The sequence below is a fragment of the Echiichthys vipera genome (genome assembly GCF_963691815.1).
Source record: "Echiichthys vipera genome assembly, chromosome: 3".
Taxonomy (NCBI): domain Eukaryota; kingdom Metazoa; phylum Chordata; class Actinopteri; order Perciformes; family Trachinidae; genus Echiichthys; species Echiichthys vipera.
Genome location: NC_139828.1, coordinates 26,392,984 through 26,407,638, shown reverse-complemented (window position 1 = coordinate 26,407,638; position 14,655 = coordinate 26,392,984). Strand labels below are relative to the sequence as shown.

Sequence of the window (14,655 nt, the reverse complement as noted above, 5' to 3'; positions counted from 1 at the left end):
TGAACTGAATAAGGCTGCGATATTTTAATATAGATATAACCTTTGTCGTACTCTCATCCACATACAGTCCAAATGCACTCTCACAATCAAATATTATGTAAAATATTATGCATTACATGACAAATCTGGCATTTTGAGTTGAATGCTGGAATGACTTAATAGTAATTGCTGCAAAGCTACAGCTTGTTTTATTAATTCAGGAATTATTTTCTGGTTCATGATGTTTTTTCTGTTTTGTCGTAGGCTACGTCATTTTATGTTATTACCTTATGTTAATAAACCCAATTGTTCTCAGAAGGTAGGGTAGGTAACAGGTAACATGAGTGCGTTGCATTAGTTCTATGATGCTTTGACATTTTCTTCTGTGCAAAATAGAACTGCAGATTTTCAAGGAGCTATTACAGACAACTCTGTGACGCTGTTAAGAGTCGCCCTCTTCCACCTGGCTCAATCAATACTTCCATGTATGACACATTTCATTATTAGAAAATGAAGTCCATATTAGGAATGTTATCAGACATCAGAGCTGCTCCTCTGGCATCCATGCCACTGAAAAGTAATTGCAGAAAAGTAGGCCACTGTCACTGTGTATATTAGCAAATGCAGATGCTCTTCCCAATGAACACTTTTGATTTTTTGATTTTTACCTGAAGGGAAAACTAGCTAATAAAAATTTTAAAATTGCATTACATAAGGCAGTTTTATTGACAGCTTTATCTGGCACATTAACTCTGTTTTCTTTTGTAAACGCACAATGTTTGAGGAGAACAGTCTTGGTCTTTAATGCATATTGACCTTGCTGAACTGCGCAACTCATCACTCAAGATGGATAAGAACTTGATCCACAGACTCTCAGAAACTTCTCCCTGTCTGAGGACATCTGTTCAGATAATCGATAAAAGAGACTCGAGGAATGTGATTCTTTACCTTGGACCTCAGTTAGAACATTTCACTGAAGAATCTGAAAATTAGTGAGCAATTAGTGACACATTGAGCGTTACCTTTGTTTGAACTCATCATTCAGACAACAGAATGTGATCATTGAATTCAAGTGTGATGGAGGAAAACAAAGTTTCTCTGCAGGGGAGTGAGACACTAGCTTATGGAGAACTGACAGAGCTGAAGTCAGATGACCACCTATGTTATCTGTATAATACTGTTGGTAAATATCCTGTTTGTATAGCTGGAGTTTGAAACAAAAACAATTTCCCCCTGGGATTATTAAAGTACTTCTGATTCTGATGACATCTCGTTGATGTCCGAACACCCATGCTCTCCTACTTTAGAGACAGCCCCTCACACTTTCAAATGACAACCTCTGCAAACGGCCCTGTCAGTTACACAGATGACACATGTGAGTGTGTGCAGAATGTAACTGTGCTGTCATCCCTCTGAATTTCACATCGCAGCGATGCTCCTGCCGACACAGCTTAGTTCACACCCTGTCGCACTCAGGGAGATTAGCCTGTCTAATTAAAACCAAACACTGACTGGAAATGAATGGAGATTATAGATGTAGATCCAGGGAGCTTAAATATAAACAAGTGAGCAAAATATCAACTCATTTGTGGGGATTTAATATCTTATATGTCATAATTTACAAGTAAATCCTCAAGCATCAACTCAACTGATAATTAGACCTGTTACATATCTTAAATTACATTAATAACTTTTTTTCCCAGTGATGATATAGATCAGTGGTCTTCAACATCTCTAGGCCAAGAACCCCTTAGCTGAAAGAGAGATGGAGCAGGGACCCCCAACTACTTACAGTATAGAGTATAAAATTGAGTTGTATATTAAACGGGAAAACCTAAAACCTTTTCATGATGTATAAAATGCTAATTTAATAAAAAATTCAAATCATTTTACATTTACACCATATTTTAATGTAAACATTTGGAAGATGTGAGACAGTGAATCCTTAAACTTTAGCTTAAGCTAAACCAATGTTGTGTAAATTAAATGTTTTTTTTTGGTTGTTGTTTTTTCAAGAATTAAACCGTTTTATCTTTGCTACTCATATGTTGTATTTATATCAATACACCCATTCAGATGTTTTAATTTTGTTGGGGAAAAAACTTCAACAATTACCAAACAGTAATTAGGCTGCCCCTCTCACAGTAGCTCTGAGAACCCCCTGGGGGTGACAGACTCCCTGTTGAGCTCTCTGGTATAGACGGATGGCAAAATGGAGTTTGGGAAACTAATTAATGTGTTTTAGACATCATATGATTATGTAGTCTTATTGGAGTGCTTGTGTTAGGCTTTAAAAATCTGTGTATTATAAAACTATATCAATTCTACATCAATTCTTAGTGTTATATGTTATTTTAAAGGCCCCATATTATGCTCATTTTTTTAATACTCGTATTGGGTTGCTACTATGTTTACATGCTTTAATGTTTAATTGGTTTTCTCATGCTGTCTGTCTGAATATACCTGTATTCACCCTCTGTCTTAAGCTCCTCTCCCAAAAAAGCTAAGTCTGCTCTGATTGGTCAGTGTTTCTAGTTCTTCAGCATCTGCACTCTCTGTCTATCTGCCCCTCAACCTGCGTTATAGTCAAACAAGCCATCGAAATCTCACTTTGTTCTAACAATATGGGACATTTTTATATCAGGAAAAGAGGTCTTATCCAGTGATATGAAAAAAGCATAATATGGCTGTGCAGCACCTTTAAGCACAGTATATTTGTGTAGGTATGATACAGATTCCTCTGCTGTAATACCCACTGTACGTGTTACATGTTTCCCAAAAGGCAGCAGATACTGTTTTGAAAACAAACTCGTTCATCATCCATAGAAGAGTGTGAGCATCACAGGCCATTTACCTCAAAGATGATGAGAACATAGACCCCAGTCAGGATGATTCCTGCGATGGCCACCTGTGTCTCCACATTGACGTAAAGCTTCTGGTGGGTCATGGATAACGGCACCACCTCATCATCCTGCAGGAAGGCTTGAACTGTGATGACGATGGGGTCACTGTGCGGGAAAGGAAAGCACAGCAGCGGGAATAATGTGCATGTTTTTCTTTCACTGAATATTATCACTCCATAAAGGAAAAAGATGTCAGAAATCTGTTGTGCAATGTTTACTATGTTGAAGTCTGGCAGCAGAGAGAAAATAGCATGAACACCTTAAGTTTTATAATGCTGTCCAAGAAAGCAACTACTATATTATAGTGTCTTTGTGAGGCTATAGGCACAACTATAGTGACAACAGCATATCTTTGAAAGAAAATCTAAATTAAGTGTGGAAAAAAGACTCTCTCCTGTGCTATCAAGAAAAGTCAGACTGCCCTATCTCTAGAAAACATAAAAAGTCATAACCTTCAACCTTTTGTGACCCTTTAATAACATTCATAGGTGACCATTCAAAGAAGCCAACATGCACGTTGAAATCAACACAGTGTCATACAGCGTTCTGATTACCTGCTGAGCATCTCAAATGTTTTTGTTAACAGTATCTGGTCACTTCGTTCCCCATGCAGAGGAATGGTCCAGTTATGAATCACCTGTTGAAAGCCAGCAGAGGACAAATGAGACTGCTGATCGGCACAGATAACACAGCAAAGACGCAAAATGTGTCACATAGACGCCCTCGCCTGTTGAGACCTCCTCCGCCGTTGTCCCGCCTGCTCGGTCTGCTCCACCTGGATCAGGATGTACTCCTGGTTGGTGAGATCAATCATCCCTCCCGTGAAAGGGCCTCCCACCTGGAGCTTCAGTAAAGCGTTGTCTCGAAAATCTGTCAGGTTCATTGCTTTGGGACCGTTAAGAGAAAAAAGGGGATATGCTGAATGCGTGTTTGTGTATTTGAAAGGAAACTTTTTTGCAGATGACTGTATTTGACTGCATTAGAATAAAGACCAGAAGACAGGAAAAGTTTTTTTCCACTTTTTGAAGACGGTATTTTGGTACTGATTAAACGCTCCATAGGTCGCTCTACAGTCCTTTTCAGAATATGCTGTCCTCCCTCAATGATGTGACTCAGACTGAAATCCATATTGAAAAAGCAGTGGGGACCATTTGTTCACCTTTCAGGATAGCGCTCACCTACCTTCTCTTGCAGCATTCACACTGATTAAAGCAGAGTGAAGACCCTTGTGAATTAAAGTAGTTTTTAATTGTCTCTCTTGTCTCTGCATCATGTTCCACCCCTCTCCTTGTTGATTAAAGGCTCAGTGCTGAGCCTTTTGCGGCCAACTTTTTGTTTCCAATTTTAGAGCATAACATTAAAAAGAAAAAAAGCATTGATCGACAATGATGCAGGAAGAAAGGATACAGAAACTGTCTGTTGGGGAGACTGCCAACATCCTCCAAGGGTTGTCTCGGTCTGGATACATGCTGAAGAACAGCTGAAATGGGAATACATTACACAACTTATTATTCATTGAGATATCGAGATTCTGAGAAATAAGGAAAGATTCACAGATTCAGTGAACACATAAAGCTGGCTTGCTAAACCCCAGGTAGTAAAAGCCAATCGTGTTGTGTGTAATTTATTTTAAATTCAGTGCAGGTACTGTGTAACAGTAGCAGTAACATCTTCAATTAGGGTTCAAGGGAAATGTATTTTCTATTGACCGACGCTCATTGTTAAACATTTTAAACACCTGGTTAACATTGTGAATTTAAACAAAACTACTTGGTTAGGTTTAGAAAAAGATTGTGGTTTAGGTATGAGTATGTTTGTCATGTAAATTAAGTCACGGTAACAAGTCAATGTTAACTTTTGGTTTCACACGGGACACAGACAGCAGTCTCCTGGGTGAAAGACTAGTTATATGTTTGTTTGACAGGGCTGGAGAGGACCAATCAATCTTGACATTTTCCTCTCAGAAAGAAAGGAAAGAAGCATATTTCCAAAAATTGGAGACCTAGCTTGTTTGTTTTTTTACAATATGATGTTTTTGTTTTGTTATACCACAAGTGTCAGATATTCTAGAGGGACACATCCACTTACACTGCAGAGAACGACGATCGTAAACATTGTGGCAATTTTGGAGACTTTGAAACAGCATCTGAAAAGACAAGAAAATACAAAAACAGTCAATAAAATGAAATATAATAGTGCTTAGTATAATAGTGTAGCCAACTGTATACCAGTGATTTCCAACCTAGAGGTGAGGCCCCCCACAAGGGGTCACAAGATGAATCGGTGGTGTCCTAAAACGATTACCTGTGTAAAAAACTAATTGTTGCTTTTAAACTTTAAAGTATATTATTTAGGTCTTTAAAATAGACACTGGATCACAAATGTAGACCCCTCGTCTCAGCGAAAAAAAAGGTTGGGATATATAGAATATTCCAGTTAGTCATAATGTCCTATTGGCAACGACAAGAGGGGTCTCACTTCATATTACTGGTGAGTTTGAAGCTGAGGTTAAGGTTGTCCAGAGGGTCGCTCTTCTCCGAGGAGCTGGAGCGGGACAGGGACAAGCTGGTGACTTCACTGCCCAGCCGATATCTCTTCTCCATGTCAATGGGGCCGTTGTCCCAAGGCTCTTCCCCTCCAACAAAGCCGGGGTCATGTAGGGTCATGTAGGTTATACTGGAAAAGAATAATCCGTGTCATACCTCTGGGCATCAACCACATAGCTACACTGAGAGAAAGAAGTGTTATTACAGCGAGGAAACTGTGGGTATAAGCTCTTAAATTGAAAACATGTTTCTAATACTGACTCGCAAAAAGACAACCATCCTATAATGACAACTTTATTACATGTGTTGTACACCGCTGTCAATTGAATCAATATAAGAAAGTTTGTATAATAACGTCATAAGTTGAGCCATATCATTAAATGACACTGCTACTGTAGCATGTCATTCTGCCTAACATGGAATATTAAATAGGTAATATGATATTTCCGTCAGACAATACAAATGCTTCAGTAAAGATGAGATACACACTGGCCAGTTAAATGAGACCCAAGAGTGTTAGATTAATTCAAGAAAATGTCTTAACAACACACATATTTACATGAGGGACTTAAAGTAAAAAACTGGTCAATAAATTGGAAAATAATTTAGGAAATTACTATATCTTAAGTTATTATTGTGAGATGTTATTCTTATGTGTACATTATTCTCAATGAATGCAACTTTTCATAATTATGTCTTTTAATAAAAGTGGTGTTACATCCCTGACCCTCCACCTTTCAGCAGCCCCCACCTGCCCAGCAGCTTAACCAACTGAGCTATAGACATATACATATATTAAGATGGACGGCTTAACAGCTCCACAAAAGTGAAGCCAAAGCCGCTTGAACGCCCCCTGGGGGCTAGCTGCAGTACAGGTCATAGGTCCCGCCCCCTCCATGTTAGGATGGGTCATAGGCCAGAGGTATACTCAAAGTAAACCTCAAATACATTTTTCCCAAAGAAGGTTTCTGTCAATGTACATCCATATCCCTGACATTTTACCTTCACTTCTGTACAGTGGGAGGAAGTGGAGCCGCTTTGTCCATCTCTACAGTCTTTGGTTAGAGCCTGTTGGCTAGAAAATCTTTTACTCTTGTGAGTCTTGTGGGTTTTCCCTGAGGAACATCTTGAGAATGAAAATGGTGCCATGGAGCTACTAGCTGCTGCAGCCTCAATTTGATGTCAAGCTCAAGCTCATATGCTATCCTAGCTCATTGCTAGCTACTTGCTAGTTCAGTAGCAGGCAGTTTTGTTGTTGAATACAGTAAAAAGAAGTTCCTGTTTCTGTTTGCTGTTTTCAGACTCTGGTTGGTTGATTCAGAATTGCTTTAACGTTGTTAGTGCTCGAGCCAAAGACGTCTCTGTTCCAGCTAACAGAAGCTACATTTGGGTTGTTTAAGCTGCTAGCTCAAGAGAGGCGGATTTTTTTCTGTTATAAAAAAAATTACCTCGGGAAAAAGACATTATGAAATAAAAAGTGTTAAAAGAGGTATATTTGAAATAATTTTACAATAAAATAAAATCAACTCCATAAAATGTCTTTGCAATGCTTCAGTGTCACATTTAATTTTCATCATTCCTTTAATTATTACACAGATTATTGGTAAAGTTATATATTTTCCACGTTTGTTTTCACATTGTTATTTCACACTCTCTAATTTATTCATCTAATAAAGGATCAAGGTAAGTAGTTACACACCTGTCATCTTGAGAGAATCTCAGCAGAGGCGACCTCTCTGTCAGGTTGGCTGAATTTGTTTTTCCCCGGAGAATATTGACCACGCTGAAATTGTGTCTGGGGAAAAAAATGCAATGGAATAGGGTAAGTTAAAAAACATCTAAATCTGTCCTTTCCCAAAACAAGTTTCTGTGAACTTTGACCTCAATGGAGAAGCCCTCAGCTGTCACGACACCACTGTCAGTCACTGGTTGAAGCAGTTAGCCAGACCCATTGTAACCCACGGGTGGCATCAAGGTGGGTGAGCAGCTGGTGACTCAACCTGAGGAGATCATTACTGTGTCTTCTGTCCCCCTGCTGCTGCACTGTACCCCAGAGGCTCCTGCTGGCTGCCGCACTCTGGAGCATCACAGCTGGGTCTCAACCAACAATCACATCCACACACACACACACACACACACACACACGCGCGCACACACACACACACACACACACACACACTCTCTATATCTGTCTTCATCCCTGTCTCTTACATACACACGTACATTTAAAGCTGCTCTCGTTAGAAAAGTGTGTGAAAAGCTGCACCGATGGCGTCCTCTGCCACATAAATGGTTATGAAAAAAAACACCAATTCACTATTTCATCAAGCCCACTATCATCTCAGCAATTACTCTGGCATAAGTGAGACGTCATGGGAATTGTTATGTAATGGAATAACAACCCACTGAGCCAAAACTGTTATGGAAATCTTTCTGAAGCCTAAAGGGCCCCTTCTTCTAATCTTCTAATCTTGAAGGGTTTTTACCCTCTGCCTGTCAAAGGGGTTGGGGGCGTGAACACAGTCTGTGCACTTCCGTAACACAGCAGGCATTTTTGTGTTGTATTAGTTATTTATACAGTTATTTAGTTATATTTCAAAAGTATTGTGGGATAATTAGTGTATGTTTTGAATGGAGGGCATTTTTGATGGAACCTGCTGTGGCATAGGGGAGGTAATTCAGTAATTCAAAATACTGTGGTGGTGGTGGTGGTGGTGGTGGTGGTGGTTGTGTTGTTGTTGTCTTACAAGTGTGGCAGGCGTTAACGAAAACGCTTCAGACAGCAGACAGTTGGGTGCTTTGAATTGATGAATGTTGCGAGGGACAGGGTGTTGAAAGGAGTAGATTACATTAGGGAAGCCTGTCGCATTAATCCTCTTCGATACTTCTATACAACTATAAAGGGATTTACTGCATGTCTACAAACGTTTTCTCCCCTTTTCTTTCTCTGACTCTGATCCTGTCCTCTAGATGTGACTTGGCACGGAGATTGCACGGTGGCATGAGGAGTCTTTACAGGGTGTTGAGCCCAGACAGAACACAAATTGAAGCTGAAATTAGAAGATTAGGTGCTGCGCCTGTGGGAGGTTGTTTCTTTATATACAACGCATCAATTAGCCATGTAAATAAACCTGCATTAACTGATCTTTTGGCCACTTGGGGGCAGCAGAAACAACATTTTATCAGTTTTTAAGTTGGTATGCTGAACTTGTTGACAAACAGAGTTTTATTTACACATGCTGCAGAGCTAGCAGATATAGCATTTAACAATGTTAGCATTTATTTGGATTCTGGCCACTTGGTTTTTAAGTCTAAGGTTGATTCCCAAGACAAATATTTGCCTTTTAGCTGCAAATTAGTGGGCGACCCCTTTCTCATATTACAGCTTTAAAATTCAAATTTGTTATAGGTCTATGTTTAATTTTGATGGACACAATATGACATTAGCCACATACAGGACTAAAGAGCTACAGCTATCATACACCTTTCTTACGCACAGAAAATCTTCCATCATATCTCCATAATATCCCCTGGCCTGTGCACGAATAGCGTTGTGTGGCTCGATCCAGACTGGATTAGAATTACAGATTTCACCTTTAAATCTAATAAATCTGGCCCAAGCTTCTCTATCCCACTACAGACCATAATGCCTTTGTTCAAAGTGCCAGACAGACAACCTAACAGCTACCACCACTGCAGCATTCTTTCTATTGAGGTATGAGCTAATTGGCTGGAAAAATATTGCCAACATGTCAGATGATATCATGTAAGAATTTGTAACGGCAGCGCTCCCTCACAGCTTTTATCACTGAAAACTGGAAACTATGCCGCAGATGAAGAGCTTTCACTCTTTGTTCTCATCTGTATGCATTTTCTCATCTTTCCACTTTATTATTACATGGTCTTTTTCTTTTCATTTTTTCCCTGTTTTTTGTGTAATTTTTTTGTTGCGTCCTACTTTCCCTTATGTATTGGTTGTCTTATTACTGAATAATCATTTTAATGTGTCAAAGTGTCATGTTTCATCTGCAGGAACTCAAGAATAACAGTGCCTGATCTCTCTAGACATAAAGGTATCTAAATATCAAACAGTAATCCGCGTGGGCTCACACGAGACACACGTGTATCAGCTGTAGTTCACTCTTAGTCACGTGCAACTTTGACTTTGTTAACGAAGCAAAAAAAGTTTAATCTCACTAACGTCACAGCCACAGGCTTGAGATTAGCACCCCCCTGAGTGACTGAGATACACACCCCCAGCCACACACGTTTAAGTCTCTCTGTGTGAATGATGAACAGTGTTTCCATGTATGTTCATACATCCGCTGAAAAATGTAACCAACAGGGCGTGTGTAATGTGCTTCTGCACGTGTGCTTCAGAAAGTTGAACTGTTGTTATGGCTTTAGAAATGAGTGAGATGAAAGAATGAGTGTGAATTTCTTTCTAAACTAGAATACACGGAAAGTTGTAGACTTCAATTATTCAAGAGCATGAACACTTGGGGGAGAAACAAGTTGTAAACACAACAGCTGATATGGTGAACCTGTTTACAAACAGTTGCTAACACGTTTAGCAGATAAGGAGCAACATTAAAATTGACTGTATTTGGAGTCTCCTTTAGTCTCTTTTCTAGTTTCCACCAACTCCTGGTGAAACATCTGCTAAACTCTCCACTGTGTTCACCAGCTAGGTTTAGTCTCTGCTGTTTGCTGCCGTCAGTGAGCCACACTGCTGTTGGCTGACATGTTCTTTTATTACAATAAACACAGACACTGTAAATGATTTTGACTCAATCCTTCAAAGACTGTAAACTCTCTGGCATAACAATCGGCCGCTGCAAATAGTCCCCAACAAAAACAACTCACGCTTGTCTGCGTAATATTTGCTCCAAGCTACAGTGCCCAGCTTTTTCAGGATATTATTTTGCTTTTTTTAAAAATCTAAATAGTACATTTGTGACCCATTCATATTATGGGCTTGAAGCTGACAGGCTTGGGAATTTGAAAACTATTTAGAGATGGTCAATTGCTGGTCTTTTTGCAGGATGAGTTGTCCCTACTACTACTCTAAGGTGCAGTCACATATTTTTAAAACACTTGTTAATTTAGTCTTTGGCTTTCAAGGTTGCCACATAGTTTTGAAATAGTCCACTGACATTGAGCTCAACCAATTAAAGCCTCCAGAGCATCTTTACATCCTTTCAAATCAATAAAACTAATTAATGAGATATCTTGTCTATAAACTAACACAAGAAAACACAAGCACTTAGTCATACGGTAGCCATACCCGTCCTCTTGTCGAACAGGGACAAAGCCGTCAGCATGGATGATGCACTGTCCTGAGGGCAGAACTGCAGACTGCTGCAGCTTCTGGGTGTCTCTCCTCTCTGAGATGCCCTGCAGCAGACGCAGCTCCCCAAAGTTCCCTGCTACAGCCTCTGGTGACCTCAGGTTGCTCCTGCCCTGATGGCCTTGGGGTGACGTCTGAGACATCTCCAACTCCATGTTGTTTTTGCCCTCCAGATACATGGTGAGACCACTGGAGAGTAAAAAGAAGCAGAGTTCAGTAGATATCTCGAAATAGGAATAACATTCAAACCTGCAATTATTTTGTCACCACTTGGGGGCACTGGAAACAAACACAACACTGTTATCACCTTTGGAGTGGATATGGCTAACATGTTAGCTTATTTACAACAGTTAAGGAGCAATCTTAGCATTAGCATTAGAGTCCTGTATCTGACCTACTGCAAATGTAATTCCATATGTAGGACTTCTCTCATTTAGCTCTGTTTTTGGTCTTCAACATACTGTATACCGTATAATAGAGATAGACAAAGCTTCCGGGTCTGAAAAGTGAAGCCAATGTGGAAGTTGAGTTGAGAGACCCTGATACTTCTAACTTGAGTTATTACCATAGTAAACGTTTTCCTAATGAGTTTATGGTCTCTATCACTAGTTTTAAGTCTTCTTCAATACAGTATGCTGTTCATTTTATAAATGATGGTCCCATTTAGAGTAATATAGACTATAACGCAGGGTATGCTTTAGGGCGTGGCTATCTTGTGGTTTACAGGTTGCCGTGGTAGCGACAGGATAGAGGCTTATGCATATCCATGGCACTGTATAATACCTGGGAATTTGTTTTTGGTGGTTGTCCATCTTGATTCACCCTCTCATAGCGTGTTTTCAGGTTTTTAAAGTTTTGATAACCAAGCTAGCAGGTAACTTAAGGGAAACGTTGCAGATTTTAAACCAGTGTCACTGCAGCTAGCTCCCTACTCAGCTGCTACTAAAAGTTCATCAGATGAGTCGCGGTTGCCAGGCGGTTGAAAATCAGCAGTCTACCTCTTTGGCATTTAGCTTAGCATATTTATTTAACCTTTGTTTTACCAGGCAAGAATTGCTTGAGATCAAATTACCTCTTCTTCAAGCAAGGTCTGGCATAGCGCCATACTACTGAAGGGATGACATATTTTTGTAGGCCGACCTAAAAGTTAGCATCGTCCTGAAAGTCAGGGGATCTTTCCAATGGATTTTCTTTTACAATTTTGGCAGTTGTCTAAGAAGCTAACATTACCGCAGCCACTAACTTTGCTTGTATGGTACAAGCTTCGAAATTCACAAGTGGGGTAATTGACATAATTTACATGGTCGACAAGAATGTATAAATCTCTTAAGCGTTTGTTAACCAAATTGCAAATATGCTAATCTACAGGTTTTATGACCCTAAGGAAACGTTTGTGGCGTATTGGGCTCCTCTCTAGCTCCAGCCTCGCCCAAATATGGTCAAAATATGACAACAAGACGGCGACGGCCAAATTGCCAGTCCAAAAAGGAATGGCCTGGCTACCCACATGAACAAGCACATATTTTGCAGTTCCCCGTGCAAAACTTTTGTTGTTAACCATCCGGCAGCGAGAGCCGCTTTTAAAAACACTTTTCTTTTTGGGGTAAAGCTCTTGAAGGTAGGCGGTTGTTAGTGCCGTTTTAAAGTGTAAAAGCAGAGTTACATTATTGTTTTTTCCCTTCTCCCTTGGCAAAACGCCATCCTTTACACTAGTGCTGACTGAGCCATAAAGAGCATACTTGTCAACTATGAGGTGTATACTATACATGTCAAGCACCACACTTGATTTCAAATGTATATACTTTGCAATATAAAGTCAGCTTTTGCCTATAATAACATGAGGTCAGGGGATGAGGTTAGCACCAACAGACATGGCCTTCACCAACAAAAAGGCTGCGTGATGTGATTGTTGCTGACATGCAAGGTAATATGAACCCACATGTGACATATGAGCCCTCTGTGATAATACCTCTTTAAGGGGTGAGGCTACGGGCCTGTAAGGAGGAGGTGGTTCAGGGTTGAAGACCTGACCCTTCAAATAATTTCCAGCAATATTTCAAGGAAGAAAAAAAATATCACTACAAGCGACCCCCTTCGTGATCCCACATGATCCTTCGTTAAGTAATAATTACAGCAGCTTTAAAGTTTAAAGTTGCATCTTTAAATATGCGTTTTAATCAATGTACATCTGTTCACAATTTATACTCACACAAAAAAACAATATTGCAAGTTATTCAATGATGCACAATTCATTCTTAAATCGTACCATGCTCCTGGCATTCATAATAACGTCACTGTGCTGGCTGGTGGTTTATTACGCCTCACATAAAATCCTTATCCAATGCGTGTGATGTGCCTCATCAGAGAGAAGAATGATCCTTTTTATGTGACATCTTGCCTGTGGGCCGTGTGTGACGACAAAGACAAACTGCTTGCTTAATTTTTGCACCCTCTTTCACAGCAATGATTCAAGATGAATATCTTTCAACAACTGTGTGCACTGGGAGGAGGTAGTGACTTCAACCAAAATGCACAAGACTGTAACAGAAGGATTATATGTGCTTATCCGTTTATCACATTTGCAGTTTTTTTCCCCTTGTCTTTTAATTCACAGTTTCAGGTAATGTCTGAAAATGTACAACATAAAATATAGTGCTCCATTTATCTACCACACAACTACAGTATTTACATGTTAGTAGAATAAAAAAGCTTTTGTGGTGCTAATACTGTGCAGCAGTAATAGGATCTAATACTTAACCCCCCTAAAATAAAGCTCACCAGTGTTATATGATGGTGTTAATCTCAAAGGAACTAATGCAAATGTTAGCGACTAACTTTTAATTCAGATCACACTTTTATTTTGGCGACTAGAAGAAAGAGACAGAAATGAAAGTCATCAGACTCACCTTGAAGATAAAGTTGTTTTAGATGATGATGATGATGATGATGATGATGATGATGATGATGATGATGATGATAAAGTTTGTGTGTTAAACGATGAACATCCAACCACAAAACTTGCAAATAATTCAGGTTAAATATATGTATAACCGATGCTAGGACTGTTTCTCTGGATTTTGCTGTTATATTCGAGCACGGTGGTTGATGACCAGAGAGGCTGAGGTGTTTCTTCTTCTCTCCTGTGCTCCCCTGCAAAGGAGCTATGCAGTCTGGGTCTGGAGGAGCTGAGGAGAGGGGAGGAGTGGCACGCTTTGCTCTCCTCTAACAGCTGAGAACTTTCCCATTCAACCCTCTCCCCTTTTACAATCAAACTCCCCACCCTGCTTAGCCGCCTCCTCCACCACCCCGAGCCCCTTCACACCAAATCCACCGGTAAAAACTGGTTTCTCTAACTACATAAATACATTTTGAATAAATTGAAGGTGAATTTCTCTTTTTCAAAGCATCTTGATCTGAACGTGATATTAACGGTCCCATACCGTATTATAAAAAGTTAGATTTACATATATTTTTTATTATTTACAGGTCCAGGCGCTAGATAAATACTGTGAAACTATTAAAATGTGTAATCCACACAGAAATGAACTTAAAGAGACAGGAGCTAAAACAGAGCGTTTCAGACAGAGGGTGAATACATTTATACACAGTCAGACAGAATGAGAAAAAAACGTTAAGAAAACAACAACATTCATCATTAAAACATGCAAGTATGACCCTGAAAAAGAGCATTATATGGGGCTTTTAATGCTTATCTAAATTGTGTTATTTTGTGACCAGCATTTCTTGTGTTTTTGTGACTGATTTTTCTTCGAGGGAGAGCTGTCAAACATTAAACACTGAGCCTAACTGGCTGTAACAGGGTGAGTCAAATCAACAGATTTAAGGTGTAGAAAGGTCAGACAGGTCAGAGACAGAG

At 39.6% G+C, this 14,655-nt stretch overlaps 1 protein-coding gene across 1 annotated transcript in view; it reads right to left on the bottom strand.

Moving 5' to 3' along the window:
* The window catches only part of oca2 (oculocutaneous albinism II), a gene marked incomplete at its 5' end in the record, with an annotated part of 49,748 nt that extends 38,791 nt beyond the window's left edge, over window positions 1–10,957 (bottom strand). The window contains 8 exons of the mRNA XM_083940665.1: window positions 2,834–2,987; window positions 3,437–3,519; window positions 3,610–3,767; window positions 4,290–4,362; window positions 4,971–5,028; window positions 5,361–5,558; window positions 7,128–7,223; window positions 10,716–10,957. Coding sequence (XP_083796791.1) covers window positions 2,834–2,987; window positions 3,437–3,519; window positions 3,610–3,767; window positions 4,290–4,362; window positions 4,971–5,028; window positions 5,361–5,558; window positions 7,128–7,223; window positions 10,716–10,957 — 1,062 coding nt within the window. The remainder of the gene's footprint in view (window positions 1–2,833; window positions 2,988–3,436; window positions 3,520–3,609; window positions 3,768–4,289; window positions 4,363–4,970; window positions 5,029–5,360; window positions 5,559–7,127; window positions 7,224–10,715) is intronic.
* Between the last annotated feature and the right edge of the window lie 3,698 nt (window positions 10,958–14,655).